The sequence below is a fragment of the Prinia subflava genome, chromosome 17, assembly GCF_021018805.1.
Source record: "Prinia subflava isolate CZ2003 ecotype Zambia chromosome 17, Cam_Psub_1.2, whole genome shotgun sequence".
Classification (NCBI taxonomy): domain Eukaryota; kingdom Metazoa; phylum Chordata; class Aves; order Passeriformes; family Cisticolidae; genus Prinia; species Prinia subflava.
In genome coordinates this window covers 14,361,778-14,385,973 of record NC_086263.1, presented here as the reverse complement: position 1 = coordinate 14,385,973, position 24,196 = coordinate 14,361,778, and the positions used below count along the sequence as shown (strand labels likewise).

Sequence of the window (24,196 nt, the reverse complement as noted above, 5' to 3'; positions counted from 1 at the left end):
CAGCCCAACGTTCCAGCTGCGTTGGCAGAAGCAGAGTCCAAGGCCGTGATTTGCAGCCTGAGTTGGGCACCGGGAGCTGTGGCACCACCCTGATAACCAGCAGAGCAATCCACATGGAGAAGGCAGCTCACAGACTCCCAGGATGTCCTCGGGATATGGAAGGGACTCACAAGGAGCATCAAATCCAATTCGTGGTCCTGCACAGGACAACACCAAGGATCGGGGACACCTTTCACTAGACCAGGTTGCCCAGAAAAGCTGTGGTGTCTCCATCCCTGGAAGTGCTCAGGGCCAGGTTGGGCAGGGTAGTGGGGTTGTAGAAGTTGTGCCTGTCCATGGCAGGGGTGGAACTGGAGAGTTTCTGAGATCCCTTCCAACCCAAACTGTGATTCTGTGAATCCCACCCCGTGCCTGAGAGCATTGTCCAAACGCTCCTGCAGCTCTGGCAGCCTTGGGGCTGTGACCATTCCTTGGGGAAGCTGTTCAGTGCCCTGCCACCCTCTGGGTGAAAAACCTTTTCCTGATAACCTAAACTTCCCTGGCACAGCTTCACACCATGCCCTCAGGTCCTGTCACTGGTCACCAGAGATAAGCTGGTGGATCCAACGAGTGGGAGTAGAGGGACTAGTTGGAGTAGAGGGAGTAGTTGCAGAGGGAGAAGTTGCAAGGCAAGGGGCAGGAGGATAAGGAGTGGGATGTCTGGAATGCAGGAGACTCTCCCAGAGAAGATGAGGAAGGCACATCCTCCCCCACCTACCTTCCCAAGTAACCTAGGGAAGAGCAGCTGCCAGGGAGCCCCAGGAGGGCCTGTTCCACAGCCATATCACCCACGTGGGGCTGAGCACAGCACTAATTAGCTAATGAGTTTGTTCCAAATGTCTGGCCACGGTGCGAGGACAACAGGAGCAGCACTTGAAAAGCCCCAAACAATGACAAGTGCATTTGTCTCTTGTCGCTGACCCCAGCCCCGCATTAACAAATAGGTCACAAACAACGGTGCTTTGCAGTGATCTAATCCCCCAGCCATATGTCAGCTGCCCGAAAAAACACTGCACAGAGAACGCCCCAAAGCTCTGCAAAAATCCCGAGGAAAACTCCATAAATATATCCCTGCCGTTTGAAATTTGATTTCCTCACTCTATTGTTCCTCATTTCCTGAGAGCTGGCTTGGTGGATCACATTTTCTGCTTCTGTCTCCAGTGCTTGTAAGCAAACAAGACTGAATCTCATTATCCTGATGCATGGCCCTGGCTGCGTGCAATCCGATCTCTAAATCACAGTCATTTTGCTCCATCACTGATTTTCCTTCCCACTCCTAACCTGCAGGTCTTCAGAGGAATCAATGCAGAAATAGAGACGAGCATCATCTAATGAAGGTGTGTTTAATGTTCAGCCCTTCAGTCTGGATTAAATAGCCAAGTGAGAAAGTGCCTGATGTCTGAGGAGGTTGGGCACCCTCCACTCCAGTGGCAGCTGGAGCTCCCCAGCCTTCCCAGGAAGCCACATGCTTCCACATGGGCTAAATGGGGACTTCAGTCCCTGAGAGCCCAATTTGGGAAATCTGCTAATTAAATAGTCTGGGCAAACACAATCATCATTGTCCTTAGAGCCAAAGCAGCGAGATGTTTCTCAACAAGCACAGACCCTCCCCGGAATTTTCTGAGCTGTCTGCGTGTTGCTGACAGTTATAGAGAATATATTCAGATTATACAACTTGATGTTCACCCCGGGTTATTCTCTCCTGGATTCATGAATATTTCATTGAAATATGCAAAGTCTGAGTTACAGTCTTGTCTGCTTCAATTAGACACACGGATCCACGGGGTCTGCAGCCCTACCACACTTCCAGGGTTTGTCTACAAAGCGAGGAGAACCAAAATAAGAGTTTAGCTCCCATCATATTTAGTCTGGCTTCTTCAAACATCTTTAAATAAGGGAGAAAAGCAGAAGGATGGGAATGAGGGAGAGTAGAGCCCAGTGAGCCTGTGCTTGAGTTCAGCTGGAAGCAGCCCAAGCTAATCAGAACAGAGCCAGCAGGAGGGGGTTCGTTCCCTTCATGATGCAGACAAACTTGTAGAACTGTTTCCAATGCAAATATTCCTTTTGACAAGTTCAAAATTAATACACCTCTAATATGGGTATTCAAACCAGACCTTTTCTGAACACGTTGGCAGATTCATGAAAAGAGAAGGGAGGATGCAAGCCCAGCACATTCTGATTTTCTCAAAATGAATGTGCTCTGACAGTGCAAGAGGCAGTGACGTTTGAATGTGCTTAGTTCTAGTAATTACCAAGTGTTGTGTTTCTTCACAAGCTGGAGCTGTTCTCATCTGTGGGCACCTTCCCTCATTCCTTTCTCCTTACTGCTCCGGAGGTGCAGTTCTCCCATGCCACAGCGAGAAGCCAAGGCTACTGTGCTGCTTCATTAAATCCCACTGAAGCCTGGGGGTGAAATTCCACAAGTTTTTAATTGACCTAAGTCAGGGTGCTGTGGTTCCTGCCCTTCCTCCACCGCCCCTTCCCACTGCCTCCCTGCCACCAGCAGCAGCTTATACCACCTGTGGTGGAGATTAATCACTTTTTAGGGGGGAGTGTTGCCTCTCAGCCAGTTCAGCTCCCTGAACCAGCTCACCAGAGGCTCAGATCAGCACCCACATCAGCAGAAAGGAGAGGACAGGGCCATGCAGGGCCACACTGAGTGCTGAGGAGGTGTTGTCCTGGGTTTATAGGACACAAGGAACACAGTTGACCTAAAGAGCCTGAGTCTGCTGCTTGTTTCCAGGCTGGGAGCACTCACCCATTGGGACCATCTGCACAGTTTGGAGTGGCAGACTCAAGCCCAGCAAAGCCAGGCTCATTTATTGTTACCATCTGGCTCCCCAAAGCAAGTCACCAAGGCACAGCCTGTAGGCTCCTGCTGGAGGACAGGCATTGCCTTTTGCTTGGTACAGTTTGTTCTATCCCTCTCCACTTCCTCCTTGTCACAACAAGAGGACTTCCTGCCAGGATGGAGCTGATGGACAACGTCACCCATCAGAATTCCTCCTCCTCCTCATTCCTGCAGCCACCCAAAGAATGTCACCCGCAGAGCCAGACCCTCCCTTTTGCCCCAGGCCCATCCTCAGACTGATAGAGGCTCCATAACAACTTCCAAACTGCAGGATGACCTGTGCAGTTGCACAAGGATCTCACGTGGCTGTGGCCAGGGATGATCCTCACTCCTCCCAGCTGTTTCTAACCTTGAGGGAAAACGCCCTGTGGGGTTCGCTCTGAGGAACGTGTCAGGAGTTGCGCCCCTGGCTCTGCAGAATCCTCTGGGGTTTGGGTCTCCTCCTGCTGGGAAAGGGATTTTGGCTGGTCTTGGCTGGAAAGGGTGGCAAAAGACTTTGTAGAAGAAGGGGGAAACCAAGGACTCAGCCTGTGGCCACTGCTGGCAGAGGACGCGGTCCAGCAGGAGGAGTTCCATTTTTAAGCACAAAACCCCAGAAGGATTCCCCACAGGAATCAGATGCAGCAATCCATCCACCCCTCACCTGGGGAGAATCAGGGACACCAACACCAAAATCAGCATTATCACACCACAATGTGGTGCTCACAGAGATTTGGGGCATCACTGGGGCATCTGCAGCTTCCTTTGCGTGTGCTCTGCTCCCAGAGCATCTGAGGCCTGGAAAGCCACCTCAGTGCCAGCCCTGGGAGCTGAACCACACAGCCAGTTTGAGCTCAAATTTCAGAGCCTTGCTCTCAGACACCAGAGATGTGACTCCCCCGAGGTACAGCAAGCACTGGAAGCTGCGGGTATTTCATGTCTTTTAAACAGAGAGGCTGGAACAGAGCTGCCACATCCCTGGATTACAGCTGGATGCCCATCTCTGACAAGCTGGTGGCTTTCCCCCTTGACAGATGAAAACTGAGAGCTGTCTGTTTGGTTTGTGTTTGCACAGCATCCAGCCAGTCGCTTAATTAGTTGGCCCAATTTCTGGGTTTCTGATTCCCACTTCTGCAAGTGACTTCCTCCATTCCCAGGCTCACAGAGCTGGTTGAAACTTTCAAAACTTTCATATCTGCATGCACGGTTGTGACTCCAAACTTGTCCCTGCTGCCCCATCTCATCCTCAGTAGGGCTTCCCAGGAACTTTTACTCTGTAAAAAACCTTAAACAACACTGCAGAGCTGTAAATACATGGTCCCTGTGTGATAAACAAGCAGATTAAAAAAAAATTCACCAGCTGGGCGGGAAGAGATTCATGACAAGCCATCAGGACTCCACAAAGCAAACAAACTGCACAGCACTGCAGGCAGGAATTCCTCCAGAACGTGTTCAATCCTAACACTGCTCCATGGATCAGCCCTGCTCTGAGCTCCTCAAAAACTTGATGGAAGGAAACCTCTTCAACAACAGCAAGTCTCGGGTGCTCTCATCTGAGCACCTCAGCCAGTCAAGCAGGTTATAATTGGCTGTAATTAATACTCCTACGAGCTTCCACATTCTTATGGACTGAGATGGAGAAATACAGGATTGCTCCCTGACCCTCTGAACAGGAGAGGAACTCAAAGGAGTCTGTTGCCTTCCAAGTTTTAGAAATCAAACATCTCTGATAGGAGAAGGTGAGAGACAAACACCAGCACTGCTGGGAACTGGCTGTGCACAGCCCCATCTTTTCTGGGGCACTAACCACAGTAACCTCAATCTAAAATAACTGCAGAGCAAGTTGCTGCAGACAGCAAGTTTCCTCCATCCCTCAGGATGCTTCCACGTCACTCAGAGCGTTTTGGGAGGGGCATGGGGTGCAAACCACGCACAACCACTACAGATTTTGGCAGTACTGAAAGTGGCCTTTGGTGAAACATCAGCTGAATAATCCAGTCCAGGAGGGTGAAAACTAAAACAGCCCAAAATTCCTGATGTCATGAAAACCCCACGTGTCACCAGTGGGCTGGAACAAGGGTTTGTGGCAGCTTCAGCTGCGAAGTTCTTTGCACTCAGCAGGATCTCCAGCACTTGGGGAGGAAGGGCTGGGCTGTGCAGGCCATTTCCTCCATGAAGCCACCAGCTGACCCTTAAATAAAAACTGACAGCACTTCCACACAAGCACCCTGTGCCCTGCTCTTCATTACGGACGCCTTCCAGAGCGTGTCTGCATCAGCTTTTCCAGCTTGCACTTGAGAGAGAAACGTGAGGCTCCAGTGTTTTCCCTCCAGGCAGGGCAGGACCTCTTGTTTTGCTGTGAGATCAGAGCCTGGGGGAAGGCAGGGAGCTGCAGATGCTGTCACTCAGCGGGTGCCTCTCTCAAGATGCATCTTGCAGACACGGCTCCAGTTCGGGAGGTGCCCAGAATTACTGAATCCAAGGAGAACACAGTGTGAAATTCTGTCTGCTCACTCATTTATTCCTCTTATTAGAGAGCCATAGACTGGTTTGGGTAGGAAGGGACCTTAGAGACCAGCTCCACCCCCCTGAGATGGGTGAGGACACCTTCCACTATCCCAGGTTTCTGCAAGCCTGTCCAGCCTGACCTTGGACACTTCCAGGGATGGGGCAGCCACAGCTTCTTTGGGCAACCTCTGCCAGGGCCTCCCCACCCTCACAGGAAAGAATTCCTAATACCTAATCCAACCCTGCCCTCCTATAGCTTACAGCCATTCCCCCTTATCCTGTCACTACACACTCCAGTGAAAAGTCCCTCCTCCCATTCTCCTCAAACATTTGCTATAAACACTGCCAGTGCTCAGATTTTGGACTGGACACCTGGCTTTAAGCAGGATGGATGTTCTTATCTTCCCACACATTGGCTCCAGACCTTCATGTTTATCATCTTTGAGAGCAGAGGCCGAGAGCAGCACCCACGTGCTGTTTTCCTCAGCTCTCCTGGGTTTCTCCAAAAGCTCCATCCCTGTGAAGTTCCTTTCCCCAGACTCTCCATGGACTGGCACATTTTCCACCCTCAAGCCTAAAGCCTCCCCTGAGCCTTGCAGACACGCAGCACGTTCCCTAAGCCTTCCACACCCAGGGGTGCTCAGGGAGATTTAAACATATGCTAAAATGATTTACTGAATTGTCTGTGCCCCGGGGAGCCAGGAACAGCACAGCTCCAAACCACTGGAGGCTGCATTCACCATCCCAGCTGAGGGAGCAGCAACCAGGTATCAGGTTGGGATACAGAATTTGTGCTGAGCTGGTTTCCAGAGGGAAGAGACACTGGTGCCCACACTGGAGAGGGGCTGTAGCCCCTTCCCAAGCTGTTTTTGAGGGTCTCCCACCAGTGATTCCAGTCCTTTGTGCCCAGTCCAGACTTCCCGTTGCTGCAGAGTTTCCCAAACTCTTCCAGACACCTCACCCTCCACTCGGAGCTGGAGCTTGCCCACCCCCAAACTCTTGCTCCTATTGCTCATCTGAGCCCTCCCGAGGCATCCTGTGGTATCTCCAGCCCCCTGCTCCCAGGCAATGCCAGAGGCTGAATCATGGAATATGCAGAGTTGGGACACACAAGGATCATTGATCCAACTCCTGGCCCTGCCCAGACACCCCAACAATTCCACTCTGTCCCCGAGAGCGTTTTCCAAATGCTCCAGGAGCTCTGGCAGCCTTGGGGCTGTGACCATGCCCTGGGCAGTGCCCCTGCACCCTCTGGGGAAGAACCTTTTCCTAATATCCAACCTAACCCTCCCTGCCGTGAAATGGCACTGAAATCCCAGTCCCTGCAGCAGGGAGGACCAGCAGCACAGCAGGACATCACCATGGAACATTAACGTGACAAGTGGCCGTCACACACCTCTGTGTCCTGCTGCCACCTCCCAGCAGCTCAGCCTGCAGTGACCATCAGCCCCCCAGCAAAGCCCAAAAACCCAAACCCAGTTCCTCTTTCGGCCTGAGAGAGGAAGAGAGGGGAGGAAGGGAGATAACAAATCTGCATTTCAGATGCTGATAGGAACACGGTGTAGAAACAGATATTTTACAGGATTTTGCCAAATGCTTTGCTTGCTGCTGCATCTTGTGCCAAACACACCTACATGGGGAGGGTTTTTATTACCTGTGCTAATGTTAGTGCCTTACATCACGAGCCCTGTCAGAGCAATGCTGTTCCTTTGCCATCAGCTTCACAGGGAGGGGGCTCAGGTCATTTTCCTGGGGATCTCAAACTCTTCCATTGAAGCAAATGCTGTTTCCAGCTCTGCAGGAATACTTCAAGAGAAAGCAGTGCCTTGGCTTTCTATTTAAGATGCAGAATTGCCTCCTAGGAGTGCTGCATTTGCTCAGAGAGCAGAAAGTGAGAGCACACATCTTGCAGAAAACCCCTGGGCAGTGTTCCTTTAACACAGGCCAGATCCTGCTCTCATTTACACACAGATATCTGGAGAGGCTTCCGTGAAATCACCCTGGATTGCCACAGCTGATGTGTCAGAAATCACAACCCAACACAGCCCTTGGGAGGAATTCATCAGTTTCCTTGTGGCTTCCTAAGAAATCTGCACTCAGTTTTTCCTCTGGCCTTGCACAGGCAAAAGTCACCATTCAGGAAAGGTGCCCTGAGAGGGCTCTGCCACCAAAGCAGCAGCTTTATTCAGCTTGGTTTTCCAAAGGGCAGCAGGTGTGGGTTGGGACAGGCAAGGCCACGTGTGTGGATTCCCCCGTTCTTGGAGGCTCATTTCAGCCCCAGCTGATGACAGGCTGGGCACAGTTCTCACAGCTACTTAATTACTAAACATTTTCTGCAGATATTCAGCTGAGGAGAGGAGAGAGAGCAATGAGGGACAGCCCAAGCCTGAGTGAGGCTTCAGAGAATCCGCACAGACCTACAGAGGGGTAGGGAAAAAAGGCAGCACTGGACAGTGTGGCAACAGGAATAAATCAGAGTGACAGCAGGGCTGGGGACTCTGGGGGGACTCCGGGGGGACTCCCGAGTGCATCCCCCGCAGGAAAGGGCAGCGTGGGGCATCCGGGGAATCCGCAGCTGCACCTGCATCCGTCCGGCCACACACAGAGGCCTTCAGTGCTCCGTGTCCCCTCCGCTTCCTCCCTCCTGTCGTGCCCGCTGTGCCCTGAATAGGCGGTTTCAGGAGGAGCACAGTGCCCGAATTCTCTGCGCCTTCGCCGCGCATCCGGCGCTCTGCTCCTCTGCCCGGGATGTGGCACCGCGCACATCCCCAGCCTCAGCCAGGGAGCCTCCTCCTCCTCCTCCTCCCTCCGTGTCCCCACGGCTGTCACCAGCTGCCCTGGCACTGCCCAAATCCCTGCCACACGCGGTTCCTCTCCCACATCATGCTCAGGTCACCTCTGTCCCGCACAGCCCTGGGAGGTGTCACCTGGGCATGTCCTGCGGGGAGGGGACACCTCCCCAAATGTCCCCCCGAGGCGGCAGGGTGGCTACGGAGCCGAAGGAGGAACCAGGGCCGCTCTTGCCACACTTCCAGAGGAAGGCATGACGTGAGCTGTGGTTTAATTGGTTATTAATAACTTCTTTGTTAACCAGCCAGCCCTAAGGAGGAACCGAAATTTGACTGCCCGGTGGAGAGCCCAGTCACCGGCAGCCAGCAATCATTCACAATTTCTCCCTACTTTTTTTTTTTTTTTTTTTCTTTTTGTCGCTGTTGTTCCCGGGAGTGGCAGCCTCCCCCCGGGTGAGTCACGGCGGTGACAGCACAGTCCCCTCACCTACGCACGCAGCACAGGCTCTCTGCGGTGGGCTTTTCTTTTTAATTCCTAGGAAAATAACAGATGCTCTTGTTGAGGGGGAGATTCTTGGAATCCGTTCAGGCCCCCGGGGCTGCGCCTGGATGTGACCAAATTCCCGGCTCCCCTCGAACAACGCGGAGCTCCCCTGCCCATGGGTGGTGACTCCGCCAGCCCGTGCCGAGGGCGAGGAGCCTCCCCCCATGGCAAACACCGCCAGCAAACAGCTTCCACACCCAAATCCTGCGCCTCCCACCCGCTTTCTTTGGAACTTCCAGTTAAAGGGACCCTTTTCATTTGCCTCCTGTGAGAATCAAAGGGGTTCTCTGACCCTCTGCAGTGACAGAATGCAGCACAGGGGGTTCTCCAGCTTCAGCTGTCTGGGAATGGCTTCTGAGCACCCACAAGAGCTGGCAGAGCATTCCCCACTCCCATCCATGCTGCAGCACCAGCCTAGCAGGGAATTTTTGCCTTCTCCATAGGCCAGGCAGGCAGCCCAGCACCAAGGATGAAGATGGGAGGCCAGACACAGTTGCTCATCCCAGGAATCACCATCAGACATTTCCACAGCAGGATTCAGCAGAAAACCTTCCTCCCACAGCTTAGAGCAGAGCCTGAGCCGCATGAGGGCACCCAGCAGGCCCCAGAGTTACCCCCAGGTGCCCCAGGACAGGGCCAGGACACCACAGCCGGGGTGAGATCTGCTGCCAGCCGGACACTGAGTGCCTTCTCCAGGCGGATCTGGGCAGCTCCACCTTCTCCAGGTCACTCCAGGGAAGACACAGCCACCACACCGAGGGACAGCTCACCTTTTGCTCTTGGTGCATCCCAGGGAACAGCAGGATCTCAGGAGCAGCTCCAAGACACAGCCACAAGAGACAACACTCCCTTCTCATCAGCCCAAACCCAAGAAGTGGCCTCCACGTCCTTTTATAGAGCCCAGGGAGGCAAATAACCTTTAGCTGTGCTGGCCCTGATGATTAACTCGTTAATGGTTCACACCTCTGTAAACGATCCTGGCCCGAGCCCCCATCCCAGCCGTGCCCAGAGCCAGGCACTGACAGTGACCTCGTCCAGCAGCCCAAAACTGAGTCCAAAAAGCTCCCACAGTTTGTTCCCCTGAGGCTGCTCTGTCTGGGCTCTCCCTCCTCACCAAAACTGTGCTTGGCCTTTCCCAGGAGGCCAATCCCAGCCACCATCCAAGGCTGTATCCCTCTAGAAGAGGCTGTTTGGGATAACCCATCAGTGATCCTTTCTTGTAGGTTTGGGGTTGAACCCCACACCCGGGGCTTCATGACTTCCAGTCCTTTTCCAGATCCATTTTTGGGGCCAAAAGCAGAAAGTGAGGTCCCAGCACCAGCCCCCTGCACTCGGGCTTCTCCCGTGAGGTACAGTCCCACATCCTAACCCACCTGCATCAGAGGTGGGCGGGCTCTGCTCTGATTTGGCAGCCCAAAAACCCCAATGCCAGCCCCAAGCAGCCCTGCTGACCCTGAGGAGATGCAGCTCCACATCTGGAGACCACCAGCACCTCAAGGAGCCTTTCATGGCCACACCGGACCCAGTGTGGCCAACTGGCTCTGGGTCTGCTCCTGCTGTAAGTGTTTTCCTACAGGCCCTGTGGGATAATGTGAGGTCCGGAGGGGTCTGATCCTCTGTCCTCAGCCACACCAGGGTGTAAAAGGTGACACAAGTTCCTCAGTGTGGGCTGAGTAGTTGGGTTACACACAGGCTCTGACGCTCAGGAGTCACTGACGTGGCCTCTGCTCCGGGGGAAAGTGCTGACACTGAGATCCTGTTTGGGGGCCCTGACGTGGCATTTTCTAGCCCAGGATGACGTTTCCTCTCTGCACGGGGCCTCAGGGGGGCTCCTGCTTCCTCGAGAGACGTCCAGATCCCTGTGGGAAGGGCTGATTCCATTCCTGGGTACACAGGAGCTGCATCCTTCATCCTCCAGGATTTCTCCACATCCACCACCCCCAAGCCAGGCTGTGCTGCGTTCCCAACCCCCAGCACAACGCTGGGGCAGCATCCATCCCCCTCCCTGCTCTGGGAGCAGAGCCCTGGATCTGCACTGAGCCAGCTCCCCTTGCCCAGCCCTGCACCGTCCAGGCTCAGCTCAAAGCCCCTCATGAGGCAAAGCCAGGCTTGAAGACACCCCCTCCTCTCCCATGGGAGAGCAAGGGGTCACTGAGGCAGGGGCCGGAGGGGAGCCGGGGAGCCCGGAGTGGTGTCCATAACAAAGCTCCCCAGGCCTCAGAGGAAGGGGAAGAGGCTCCCCTCCCTCCTCTTCCTCCCTCCCGCGTGGGGATTTTGCAGCCAGGTAAACACAGGATGTTGATGAAACAGGGCTGGGCAGATTGGGCAAGCCGGGAGTCAGCAGGAGCTCCAGGCTGCTCCCAGCGCCCGGAATGGCCCTGCAGCCGGGAAAGGGGAATGCCAGAGCCCCTGGCACCCTCCTACGCCTGTCCCCAGGGTCACAGAAGTCCCCTGATTGCAGGGAGAGGCAGCGTGGGCTGGTGGCCGCGCCCAGGGCAGGGTGGGCTCCCCCTGCTCCGTGCCCTGGGGTGATCCATGGGATGGATCCCTTGGGATCTCCCTGCAGGCTGAGCTGAACTCAGTCATTAACTCCAAAGTTCAAGCTTTGACACTCAACCAACAGATACCATGTGGCACCTCCTGTGTCCCTCTGAACACTGGGGACATGCAGGGCACAGGGATGAGGGGACAGGTCCCCCGGGATCCCACCCTGCCGGGCATCGGCGCAGCGACCCGGGATGGGGCACCCGGGGCCGGCTGGACACTGCAGCGATTGACTCCCGACCCAGAAAAGGGCCCACAGACTGCCCTGGCACCAGCCCAGGCTCTCCTGGGGTGCAGGTGCTGCTGTCACCCCCACAGTGACCCCGTGTGCGCAGGGACAGCGGCCACCAGCGGGCCACCAGCGAGCCGAGGGGACCTGGACCCTGCGCGGGGAGCGCGGCCGGGACAGCGGCAGGGATGGGAGCGAGGGAAGGGGTCGGGGAGTGGTTGTGATGTAGGAGGTGACAGAGGTGTCCAAGGGGTTGCCTGCCTCATCAGAGCCTGAGTGGAGGGGCAGGTGGCGCTGTCCAAGTGTCCCCAGTGTCCCCTGGGGCACTGCTGCCATCTGCTGGCACCATCCCATCCTGCTCCGGTCCTGAGCCACTGCGCCAGGCCTGGGGACCCTCTGTGACCCCGCTGTCCTGTGCCACTGTGGCACCACGTGTGGCTCCAGCCCGGACACCTCAAGGTGTCCCCAAAGCCTCTCTGCTGCCCCAGGAAGCCAAACCCCAAAACTGCTCCCGGTGTCCCCCTCAGCAGAGCTGGTTGTCTCCCCACTAACCCACTCCTGGGCTGCAGGTTTCTCCCACACCAACACCTTCCAGTGCCCTGACACCTCCCTGCCCTGTTGTTCTCCGTGTGGGGTGGCCTGGAGTGGCCTTTGCAGGGTCCACTTTGGGCTGATGGACCAGGGACAGGATCAGGCCCTTGGCCACAGCAGCGGCTCTGCTGGGCTGCTTTCCCCAGGGAACACCCAGCTCCATCCTCCCCGAGGCTGCTGAGGGGCAGGGGAAGCTCATCCCAGGGTGATTTCCTGCTGCATTCCCATCCCCTGGGTCTCTCTGGGACGTGGGGAGCTGCTGAATCCCATCCTCCATGTGACAGCCGAGCGCACACGGAGCCTCTTCCCACGGCCTCCCCGACCCTCCGGCCTTCCCAGCATCTCCTGGGACCAGCACATCCCAGGACAGCCACTGGGGACTGTGCCTCGCTGGGGGCATTCTGCACATCCCTCTGCGCTTCCCACGGGCACTGGGAGCCTGGAAATACCTCAGTGGGGTGTTACAGGGCCTTTGTTTTTCAGATGGAGTCAGTAATGGAAATAAAGTTTGGGAGAGGTGAATCTCCGAGCCCGTGTCCCCACAGTGGCCCTGCGGGCACCGTGGCTCATCCCACCCCGGGCAGATGGCAGCAGCATCCTGCTCCTTGCTGGAAAATGCCCAAATCCATGGGCAGGGACTGCGCTGCAGCTGTCCCTGGTTTAATTCCTCGCAGCAGAGCGAGGCAGTGTCTGGCGGATTTTCCGTGCGCTCCATGCCCCAGCCCACACACAGGAAGGCTGAACAGCTCCGGAGACCTTCCCGCTGGGAATGATCCCCGGCGTGCGAGCCCTGCACACTCACTGCCTGACGCCCACGGGAGCAGCAGGAAGGTTTAGTGCTCAGTTTTAGTCTAAAAGGGATTTTTATTCCCTAAGCCCTGCAGAAGAAAACTGGAAAAAATCAACCCCCTCGCAGGGCCACAGCCCGAAGAGCCAATATCAGTTGTGCTGAAAGCTCACTGCTCGGAGCTGAGCCATGCAGTGTTCGCTCTGAATTCCAAAGAATTCCAAAGAAACCAGGTGTGAGCATCCACCCACCTCCCTCCGCCCCCGCCGTTCCCACCCGCCGCGATTTTCTTGCTTCTGGAACAACCAATCCCACCAAGCCCCCTTTTGGCAGCCCAACCCCAGAGGCTTCCCCCATCAGCACTGCCTGTGCTGCTCTCCAAACCCAAAATCCTGTGCTACCCTTCCCAAAATCCTCGCCCCGTGCCCAGCCCATCACCACCACATTCCCATCCAAACCCGGGCTGCTGCCCACCACTCACCGCGGAGGGAACGCCAAATCCTTCTGCCGTCCTTTGGCACATGGCTCCCCTGGCACCCGGCTGGGCTGGCACGGCTCCCCCGCCCCCGCCGCACATCTGGGCAGCTGTGGCCGCGGCGGGGCCCGCGTGTGCCCCGGCGGCGGTGACATCAGCGCGGCTTCCTGCCCGCCACCGCCGTGAGCGCAGCCCCGGCCCCTCCGGCACAGCCCCGATGGAGTCGGTGGCCCTGTACAGCTTCCAGGCCACAGAGAAGGACGAGCTGCCCTTCCAGAAGGGGGACACCCTGAAGGTACAGGGGACAGGAGCCACCATCCGGGTGGGGGTTGGATGCTGTTGCTTTGTGGGGACACAGCGGGCACATGGTGACACTGGTGCTGGCTTTGTCCCTGACTTTAGAGCTTCTGGGGCTTTCTGTGGGATGCAAGGAGCCAGCCTCGAGGATTTTGGAAAGGGCGGTGTTCTCTCCTTGCCTGTGCCACCAGGCAGAACTTCAGAGAAGGACACCCCCGGATGGGACGTGGCATGTGGCCTCCCTGGCTGTCAGTGCCACCAGCTGTGCTCTGTGGCAGCCCCTCGGGGCTGGGACGTGTTTTCCCTGTCCGGAAGGCACTGGAGGTCACAGGGATCCTGCAGCACGGAGCATGTGCCCAAACACCCACTGAGGGACGGGTGATTCAGGCACTGGTGTTGGGCTGGGCTCTTAGATGCCACCTGGGAATCCCAAAAAGCTCCAGGAGTACTCACAACATCCTGGGGTGCCCTGAGGTGGCAGTGAGGGCACACCCTCCCTGCCCATCTGCCCACCCCTCTCGGGCTCCTCCCGGCCCCCTGGCACCCCGTATCCCCCCGGGAGGGCGGGGGCACAGCCCGGCTGGAGCCCAGAGCCCCAGGCCAGTGTTTTCCCCGTGCCCTGAGCCGGGGTTTCGGATCCTGTTTTCACAGCTGTACCGGCCCCGGGCCCCTGCGGGGGAGGCTGGAAATTGTTGTCACACGGAAGCGCTGTCAGCACCCACTGCCACCGTCCCGGGGGACGCAGGGGCCTGGCTCATGGCCTGGCCACTCCAGGGACAGATTTCACCCTCTGCCCTGGGCAGGGGTTTGGGACAACACCAGATCCTTTCCAGCTCTGTGACCCCAAACCCCCCCAGAGTGTGTCAGCACTGCCAGAGCCCCCTTTTCCCCAGGGGCATGGCAGCCAGGCTGACGCCTCCCTGCTCCTCTCCCACCTCAGATCCTCAGCATGGAAGATGACCAGAACTGGTACAAGGCTGAGCTGTTCGGCTGCGAGGGCTTTGTCCCCAAAAACTACATCAAGGTCAAGCCACACCCGTAAGTACCACCCCACCAGCCAGGCAACAATCCCGATTCCCAAAGATCTACCACGAGCCAGGGTAGTCCCACACGTGGGGAAACTGAGTCACAGAGGTGAGGTCTGCCTGCCGGGTCGGTCTGCCAGTGCCACCACAGAGGGGACAGGAGGCAGCAGCACACCCACGTACCCCCCAAAATCCAACCCTCACACCAAGCTGCCACTAAATAAATGATAATTGGAGAACAATAAAGCGTTAGGGGATTACAACTGCATTAAACACAATCCTATTAATGCATTATTAAAGCCCAGCCTAATCCATCGCTGATTGAACCTGTGTTTTATGTATCCTTAGCCCCCGGTAAATCACATTTAAATGCCAGAGCGAAGGCGTGGGCTCGGGGCAGCCCGGGGCACATCCCGCTGCCTCTCCAGCTTGGGATAACAACCGGCACGGGCGAGACACATCCTCTTGCATGGAGCACCTCTGTGCTAAACTCCCTGCCTGATCATTCACCGGGCAATTCCTACAGCAGCAGAGAATCCTCACGGCCCTGGGACCTGAAATACCCGGGCACAGCCTTGGCAGGGGTGGGACACGGGCACTCTGCAGTGCAGGCAGGAGGGTTCATCGGGCACCGAGGGATTTCTGCTCCACACCTGGAGGGGCTGTGCCCACCAGGGGCCGAGGGACGCGGGGGAGGGGACAGGCAGCAAAGCGGGGGCCGAGGCGCCGTGTGACAGGCCAGGTGACAGGCGGGGTGACAGGCGGGGTGACAGGATGCGGTCGCGGCTGTCGGTGACGCGCGGGAGGGGGCAGCGCGCCCGCAGCACCTGCGGTGCGCCCCGAGAATGAACCAGGACGGGGAGGGAAGGCAGAAACTGCCGGGGGAGGGTCCCGGCGCTGTGAGGAGCCCGATGGGGACCCCTCTCCCGGCGGCACCGGGAGTCTCGGTGTCCCCACCCCGCGGGTGGCCGGGGGTGCCCGCGGGGCTCAGCCCGGTGCCCCTCGCAGGTGGTACGCGGGCAGGATCTCCCGAAACCTGGCAGAGGAGCGGCTGCTCCAGCGGAACCACCTGGGAGCCTTCCTGATCCGCGACAGCGAGAGCGCCCCGGGAGAGTTCTCCCTCTCCGTCAAGTGAGTGCCTTTGGGACACCCCAGGAAGGGAAGGGGTCCCCGCAGCCCCCTGAGGCGTCGGGCCACCCCCGTGTGTGCTGGGGGAGGGCTGAGCACCCTGCCCTGTCCTGGCCGCCTCGGAGGGGCTGCGGAGCCCGGCACATCCAGCCCAGCCCGGCACGTCCAGCCCAGCCCGGCACAGCGCCCTCCCCGCCCTCCTCTCCTCCGCAGCTCCGCCTCCATCCCCGCTGCTCCCGGCACCGCTGCCTCGCCCGGGCTCCCTCGCAGGGACACCCCCAAACACCCCCAAACACCCCGAAACGCAGCCCCGTGGGGGATGACGGGGCTGGGGCCGAGCTGCGCGCACAGCCCGGGGAACAGAGCCCGGAGCATCCCCAGGGATGGAGGAATGGAGGGGATGGGGGGATGGAGGGATGGAGGGGATGAAGGGATGGAGGGGATCGAGGGATCGAGGGCTGCAGCATCCGCAGGACTTCGGCACTGGCTGTACAACGGGCAGAGCCTGTCCCCGGGGATCTCACCCCTTCCCTGCCCCGGCCTGGGGAGCAGGGGCCGGCCCCAGGCCCTTTCTCACACTTTTAATCCCTAATTGAACGTTTCGGGAGGTTCTTACCTCTAATGAGAGGGAGCCGTGCCCTGCCGGGCGTCACCGGCAGCAGGGCCGGGTGCTGCCCCTGCCCGGGGGCCCTGCGGTGTGGGCACCCAACCTGTGGGTGACAGCAGGGGACATCCTGCCTGCCCCGTCCTCCTGCAGTGTGGGGGTCCCCAGGAGCACAATCCCGGCCTCTGCATCCTCCTGGCGTGTGGGAGACCTGCAGCTCTCACCACGCCATCCTCAGATGTGGCCCTGGACAAAGCCACCTGCCCTCCCCGTGGCTGGCACGCTGCCATCCCTGTGCCAGGGCTGCCTGTGCGGTGAGTTGTGGCAGGGCTCAGCTGTGGGTCCTCATTGCAGGGCCGGGAATGACCCCAGTGCCACTGTCACCATGGCAGGAAGGGTGCAGTGAGACCCATGGGCTCACCCCGACCTTGCCAGCACCCCCAGGCTTTCCTCACCTCAGGGGATGCTGCCAGGATGTCCCCAGGGTGACACCCATCCTCCTTCTGCAGCTATGGGAGGCACGTCCAGCACTTCAAGGTGCTCCGGGAGAGGAACGGCAAATATTTCCTCTGGGAGGAAAAGTTCAACTCCCTCAACGAGCTGGTGGATTTCTACAGGATGACCACGATCTCCAAAGAGCAGCAGATCTTCCTGAGGGACGAGGACCAGACCCAGGAGGTATCGCCATGGATGGGGCCACAGGTCCCAAACCCCTGCGTGAGCCCCCTTGAGTGTCCCACAGAGGGGGACAGGGACATCCCTGGTTGGGATTTATCCTTTGGCTGAGGGGGGTGAGGAGCAGGAGAGGAGGAAGAGAGCCTGAGACAGGAGGAAGAGCAGGGCAGGGCAGGGCACACATCACTGTCCCTTGGGCCAGGGGTGATGCCCAGGGCAGGTGGCAGAGCCCAACCAGATCAGCACAGGGCACAGCCAGACTCCAGCAAAGCCAAGCCCTGGGGCAGGGGTTGTGGAGGTGGCACAACTGGACTTTGGGAGTCGGGATGGGGAAGGCTCCAGCACCTGGGAGGACCTGACAAGAAGAGGGTGCCAGCTGCCTCCAAGGGTCCCCTGGGCACCCATCTTGGGTCTCCCAGCTGCAAGAACAGGGAGTTCTGTGCCCTGGGGTGTGCCCCTGCCCCCAGGGTTGCCCCCAGAACCCCACTCTTCCCTTTTCTAGCTTTTGCCTCTTCAAAGGAGGCATCCCAAGGCTCATCCTCATCCCGTGGTGGGACAGTGTCCCCCTCACCCTGAGGACCCAGGCAGTGCTACCCAGTGCCAGGGGTTGGGAACCCCTCTCCTCCCACCAACCCTGCCCTCACCTTCCCTGCAGGTGAAGAGACCCCGATTCGTGCAAGCCCAGTTCGACTTCTCAGCCCAGGAGAGCTCCCAGCTGCCCTTCCTCCGTGGGGACATCATTGAGGTCCTGGGCTGCCCCGACCCCGGCTGGTGGCAGGGGAGGATCTACGGCCGCGTCGGGCTCTTCCCCCGGAGCTACGTCCACCCCCTGCACAAGTGACCGTCACCACGAGCTGGTGACCGGGCAGGACCCGGCCCCGTGGTCCCCACTCGTGCCCTCACATGGCCTGAGTGTCCCTTTGTCCCCAGGATGGTGCCTGGTCCTTGTGCCATGTGACACCAGAGCTGTGGCTCCCTGTTCCCCTGGCCCCGAGAGCTCCGTGACCCCCAGCCCAGGGGTGGGGCTGTGCAGTGTTCAACCACGGCCATAAAAACTTTACCAGAGCCACAATCCAGCGGGATGACAGCAGCAGAGGGAGTGAACCCAAAACCCCAAACCTTGGCTCCTCTCCGAATCCCGTAAGCAAAGCCCTGGCTCCAGGGAGGGCTGCAGGCAGCCAGGACACAGCCAGGATCCATAACTCCACAGAGGAATTCCAGGACTCAGGGGTACCAGGGAAGGCTGATCCAAGGGGATTCCATCCTGCAGGTGCCGTTCATAGCTGCAAATTGTGGCGCTTTTTTGTATTATTTTTTTATAGGGCCAGTAAAACGTGTTTAGGTGTTGCCTTTGAGAGCTGCTGCTCCTTTTCCAGCACTTCCAAGGTGGTCCCATCCCTCCATTCATGCAGGTGATGCTTCAGTGTGGTTTTGCTTCCCTGCAGCCCCCATTTCCCCACCCCAATGCCTGTCCCAAACCCCCCCCGGGGATTTCCTGCCCCCACAAATGCCCCCCACACCTCACACCCATGGGATGCACTCAGGGAATGCAGTGCTCAGAACACCCAACTCGCTGCACCAGTGGATTTAAACATCACATCCCAAACAAATAAAAAATACCACCCAAATCCTCGAGAGGTGAGATCCTTCAGCTGGAAACCAGAGATTTGCTGGGAAAACCCTCCCAGGGCTGTTCCCATGGGGGTGATAATGGTGCCACTCCCTGCTCCATCTCAGGGGGGCAGGACCCATCCCAAAGCTGCTGCATTTATAGCTCAGCTCAGCTTATTTACAGCCCCACGAAATTTCCTACATCTCCATCTGCTCCTCTCGAAAAGCAGAAGTAAGAAAAAATAAAAGACAAATAAAGCCATGAGAGCAGCTCTAGCTGGAACTCCCACTGCTGCCTGGTGCTGCAGGGAGGGGAAACAGCCTCAGTGTAAAATGCATGCCCTGATCCACGGGGAAGGACAAATCCCTCTGTCTGGAATGTCTGTGAGCCACAGAGGAGGGAATCAAAGAATGATGGAATGGTTTAGATGGGAAGAGACCTTAAAGCTCAGCTTGTCCCACCCCTTGCCATGGGCAGGGACACTTTCCTCTAGACCAGATTGCTCCAAGCCCTGTCCAAGCTGGTCTTGAGGCTAAAAGGTCATGGAAAAGCAGGAATGTCAGAGTGAGGCAGGAGCTGGGTGTGCCGGGTGGCCGAGAGCTGCTGATCCGGGCAGGGAATGGAGAGCAGCACCCAGCACTGCCCAGCCTGGGGGAACGGAGAAGGATCAGGAGTTCCCATCACCACAGCACCACCTTGGCGTGGAGCAGCGTCCAACACCACTTGGAGCTCTTTGCCACCCCACAATCAAAGCCCTTTCCTCGGGGCTGGAACGAGGTGATCTCTAAGGAACCTTCCAGCCCAAGCCATGACCCCAGGATGTGGCATCCCCACCCTGGTGGATGCAGGGGCAGCTGGGACCCCCTGACAACTACTCAGGACCCAACCCACCTTTCTCCACGCTGAGGAAAACCTCAGACTTGCAGCTTAAACAGCTTTTTCCCTTCTCCCAAGCACATTTCCTTGGCTCTATCCCAAGGATCTGCAGCGTCCTGCTCGCACGGATCACCCGACACTGAGGAAGTTGCCCGGGATCCACCGCAGCAGTGGCTCCCGCCCCGGGCGGGCAAAGCCCTTCGCAAACATTCATTAGCCATCCTCGGGAAAGCTGTCCTGCCTTGTCACACCCTCGTCCCCGGCAGCGAAGGCAGTGCCAGGGAGGGGCTCAGCCGGCCCTGAGACAAACGCGCCTCTTCCCAAGGGGGACACTGCGGGACCCCCATTCCCCGGGGTCGCTGCCCATCCCCTCCCCACCCTCTGGACACTGAGGATGCCCAGAATCAGCCGCTCCTGCAGCCGCCGGTCCAGCCAGGCCTCCTCACGGCGCAGCCAAAGCCCTGACCCAGATTCGCTCCCTGTTATTGTCTCCCCGGCCGAGGACGCTCCTGGCCCCGTGGCACCGTGCCGGGGCATTCCCCAGCGCTGAGTGCGCCGCCCCGAGCGCTGCCGGGGCTCCCCGGGGATGAGCGAGCAGCGCTGTCCTCTGCCCTCTGCCCGAGCCCCCCTCTGTGTGTGCCCGGGGATGAACCGGCAGCGCTGCCCCCTGCCCGAGCCCCCGGTGTGTGCCCGGGGATGAGCGGGCAGCGCTGTCCTCTGCCCTCTGCCCGAGCCCCCCGGGTGTGACCGCGGTTTCCCGGTGGGACTGGGCTGGAGGCGATGGGGAGAGGCTGCACCGAGCGGCCCTTCTGCATTTCCAGCGCTTTCATCCATAAAATAATCCAAGGGCTTGTTTTCCGTACATAAGCCAGGCTGAGTGGAGGCGCTTTGCAGGCTTGACTGGCCCCACCAGACTCCCCGAAACCTCCGGTGTCCCCCAAAACCACGGCCAGTTCCTGTCCACGAGGAGCAGCTCCTGGTCACCAGCCCGCGGAGATGGGGACATCCTCCAGACGTCCATGGTGAGGAGGATGCTGCTGATGAAGATGGAGGTAGGGATGACAGGAGCACTGCCATCATCACTGCGATCATCAGACCCCGCAGCCCTGCGGGAGAGAGGGAGGGCTGAACTGGGAGGGATGGGACAGGACCACCCCGGGATGGCGCCTACCCCTCTGCAGCCACGCACTGGGATCTCCCCTGGGGCAAGGATGGAGTTTGGGAACATTCAGCTGCACCCCAGGACCTCACATCCCCTGACCTCACTCCTGGAGAGACCCTCGGAGGAGCTGCATGGGCTGTGCCGTGCACGGACCCTCCCAGACCATCCCTGGGGGTCCCCTCAACACAGACCCTCCCAGACCATCCCTGGGGTCCCCTCAACATCCAAGCCCTGGCAGCAGCCCCGGGGTGCAGCAGAGCCCGGTGGGGATGGTGTCACCCCCTGGCACCCACCTACTGCCACCAGCTCGGGGTGGGCGATGCTGGAGCAGCCCACGGCAGCCCCACACACACGGGTGCACTCCTCAGGGTCCACACAGGTCACAGCATCTGGGGGACAGAGGCAGGTGACAGGCTGAGACCCCTGACAGGGTGGAGGCCAGCCCTGAGCCCATTCCCCCCCCTCATGCCCCCTCTCAGTGGGCAGATGTTGACCCTCTGCCATGGCCACGATGCCCAGGCCTTGGCAGGACACCGGGTGGAGAAGCAAGGAGCACATCCCACGTTAAAATGCACCCCTGCCTCAGCCACCCCTCACCTCCTGCTGCCCACACCCAGCCCAGTGCAGGTGGGATCTATTCTCACATTAATCCCAGTGACAGCTGCCCCAGGGGGGATCTCCAGAGCCCCACCAGGTCCTGGGGCTGCTGGAGGCAGCAGAGCCCCGGGGCAGGCACTGCCCATCCCAACCCACGGGGCCGGCCGGGTTCCTGCACCGTTGTGGCAATTTCCTGGGCATGGGCAGCACCAGCAGCTCCTGGGATTTGCGTGGCAGCACGCCAGGACCATCAACACCCAATTATTTCTTATGTCTCAACGAGCACTGAACCCTTTTTTTTTTTTCCTTTAATTGTTACGCTCATAAAATATTGAAATGGATGGAAATTAATGTCAGGCATAAATATGGATGGGCTGCACCCGCCCAGGCAGGAGCACGGGGATGAGCACGGGCGATCCCTGCCCAGGACTGGCAGCATTGTCCTGCTTCTCCTGCCCGGTGACCTCCACCAAAGCAGCCCTCAGCCTCCCAGCTTGCCTCAGACACCAGTGGGGACACCTTGGGACTTTCCACAAAGGAGCGTGGGGCGAGATGGGAGCACGACTCGGTTGTGGGCAGACCACAGGCCGTGCTCAGCACATCCCAAGGATGCCAAAAAGCCCAGCCTGGGCCGCCTTTGCCCAGGGTCAGAGTCAGCGCTGGGGCTCCGGTGACTCCTTCCTGCAGCAGCCGTGAGCAAAGCTGCCATCAGCGCTGCGTGCCTCAGTTTTCCCTCTCTAAAACACCACGTTGTGCACGGCTCCATGCAAATCGTTGGTGGCTGGAGGGTGGAAAGCGTTCCAAAGGGCAAGGCAGCGTCTGGATGTTGGATTCCAGCTGAAATGCCAGCCCCAGGCCCTCAGCTCTGCCAATGAACCCTTGGTGGGACCTCAGAGCGAGTGGGAAGCAGGAGCCCCCGAGCCAGGAGCAGAGCCTGGTGTCAAACCCCACTGCCTCACTTTTAGGCCCTCTGCTAAAAATGGAAAATTATTTAGGACCTTGTAATTAATGCTTCCATCTGCAGGGAAGGGGCCGTGTCTGCAGCGGGTGCTGCCTGCCCGGCTGGATCCACCCGGGGACGCCTGCAATGACAAAGACCAACCTGCTCAGCCACAGCAACCCAGGGCTGCAAACAGGGGCTGCTCCCAACTCAGGGGCTAAATTCACCTTGTGGGGTGAAGAAACCCCCGGGATGGGGAGATGGGGACCCAGGTGTCATTGTCCCTTGTGATGCTGCAGGTGTGGGGCTGTGCCGCCCCAGTCCGCCCCCGGCGGGGCCAGCACACAGCACACACCACGGCTGGGATGCAGCATTTACCCCACATGCAATAAATCATTAGTGCACACACCCCGTGAAAGAGTCTGTAAATCTCCTGGCACAATAAAAACACCCGGAGCAGGCGGCTGAGGCGGCGAAAACCACAACACGCTCCTGCCACGCCACACACACCCACACTCCTGCACCCATCTGGGCCATCTCCCATCGTCCCAAAGAGGCACTGGGTGCTGGCTCAGTGCTCACCTCTGCCCCATTTGCTGTCCCCATCGCTGCCAGCAGCGCTGGGATTTCACCTCAAACACCCAGGTTGGGTTCCAGCTCCCTCGGTCTCTGCTGGGTGTGGGGATGTCATCCCACCATGGGGAAATCCCTGCAGGGCCAGTCAGAAAGCCACCAGCTCCATCTGGAACACGTCCTGAGCTGGAGAGGAGGTGTTTGTTTGGGAGACAAACACTTCCATCTCCCCCAAGCTGATGTGACACTTGGGGACACGGTGAAGTGCTGGACCTGGCACTGCCGGGTTGGACTTGGGGATCTTTTCCAGCCTTGACAATTCCGTGATCCCAACAAAGAGCTGTCACATCCCTGTGTCCCCCAGCCCCAGTGCCACCTCCTGCACAGGCCAGGCCAGGGCTGGGCACAGGCCCAGGCACAATTTGTCACTGTGGGACGAGCAGGGCCACTGTGCCTGCAGAGAGGAGCGCTTTGATGGCCCAGCAGCCGGACAGACGGGCGGCTTCGCCTCGGGAACCTGACTCAGGCAGGGCCCTCATTTCCCCGGCTGTGGATCCAGATGAGCCACACCAACGCCAGGGACAGACACACAGCCCGTGGCAATTCCCTTTTTTGCATTGGCGCAAGGATCTGACCCCAATTCCTGAAATTCATCTTCAGCTGAGCTTCCAAGAGAAAGCTCAAGAGAACTTCCACATTTCTGGCTTGTGAGCACCAAGGGGCGAATCCAGGGTAGGGTTTTTTTATCCATCTCGCAGTTATTGATGAAATCTGTCATAGCCAGATGTGGTGATGTTACCGTGACCATACTGCAAACCCCATAGAGGAGGGCACAGGACAGGACAGGATAAAGGGTTTCATTTGGAAGAGCCCTTCAACAATCATCTGGTCCCACTGCCTGACCAATTGAGGGCTGACAAAAAATTGAGGGCATTGTCCAAGTGCCTCTTAAACACTGACAGGTTTGAGGCCTTGACCACGTCTCTAAGCAGCCTGTTCCAGGATTGGAACACCCTCTCCATAAAGAAACTCTTGCTAAAATCCAGTCTAAACCTGCCTCAGTGCAGCTTTGAAGCGCTCTGGCAGCTCCCACTCGGTGCTGCCCCCCAGGACCCACCCGGGCTCCGAGCCCTGCACCAGCACAGGAGGGGTTAACCACAGGACAGAGCTCTTTTCCTGGAAAATATTGACTTACCAGCCGGCACACCGCGAGAGGGGGGAATCTCAGAGGAGAGATAAACAGTAAAAAGGCAAAACACCCGAAGCCCTCTGGAGCCCCCCAGGACCCTCCCGCAGCCGCAGGCTCCGGGGGGCTCCGGGCTCGGATCCGCAGGTGTGAGGGCGCATCAGCCGAAAGAGTTAATCGGGCTG

At 58.3% G+C, this 24,196-nt stretch overlaps 1 protein-coding gene and 2 long non-coding RNA genes across 4 annotated transcripts; 2 read left to right on the top strand and 1 right to left on the bottom strand.

Annotated features, from left to right (window-relative positions):
• The first annotated feature begins 13,474 nt into the window (after window positions 1-13,474).
• Window positions 13,475-18,044, top strand: GRAP (GRB2 related adaptor protein). Its single transcript, XM_063414089.1, has 5 exons — window positions 13,475-13,631; window positions 14,574-14,671; window positions 15,667-15,789; window positions 16,900-17,068; window positions 17,721-18,044. The coding sequence occupies exons 1-5, from the start codon at window positions 13,554-13,556 to the stop codon at window positions 17,904-17,906; spliced, it is 654 nt and encodes a 217-aa protein (XP_063270159.1). The 5' UTR covers window positions 13,475-13,553; the 3' UTR covers window positions 17,907-18,044.
• A 70-nt stretch (window positions 18,045-18,114) lies between these two features.
• On the top strand, window positions 18,115-18,952 carry LOC134559384 (uncharacterized). Its single transcript, XR_010082507.1, has 2 exons — window positions 18,115-18,295; window positions 18,388-18,952. It is a non-coding gene; the product is annotated as an uncharacterized LOC134559384 (long non-coding RNA).
• Window positions 18,953-20,236: 1,284 nt separating this feature from the next.
• Window positions 20,237-24,156, bottom strand: LOC134559516 (uncharacterized). Of its 2 annotated transcripts, XR_010082523.1 has the most exons (4): window positions 24,021-24,156; window positions 22,311-22,394; window positions 21,009-21,104; window positions 20,237-20,659 (listed from the first exon to the last, which is right to left on the bottom strand). It is a non-coding gene; the product is annotated as an uncharacterized LOC134559516 (long non-coding RNA). The 2 variants fall into 2 exon arrangements; XR_010082524.1 differs by lacking the exon at window positions 22,311-22,394.
• Between the last annotated feature and the right edge of the window lie 40 nt (window positions 24,157-24,196).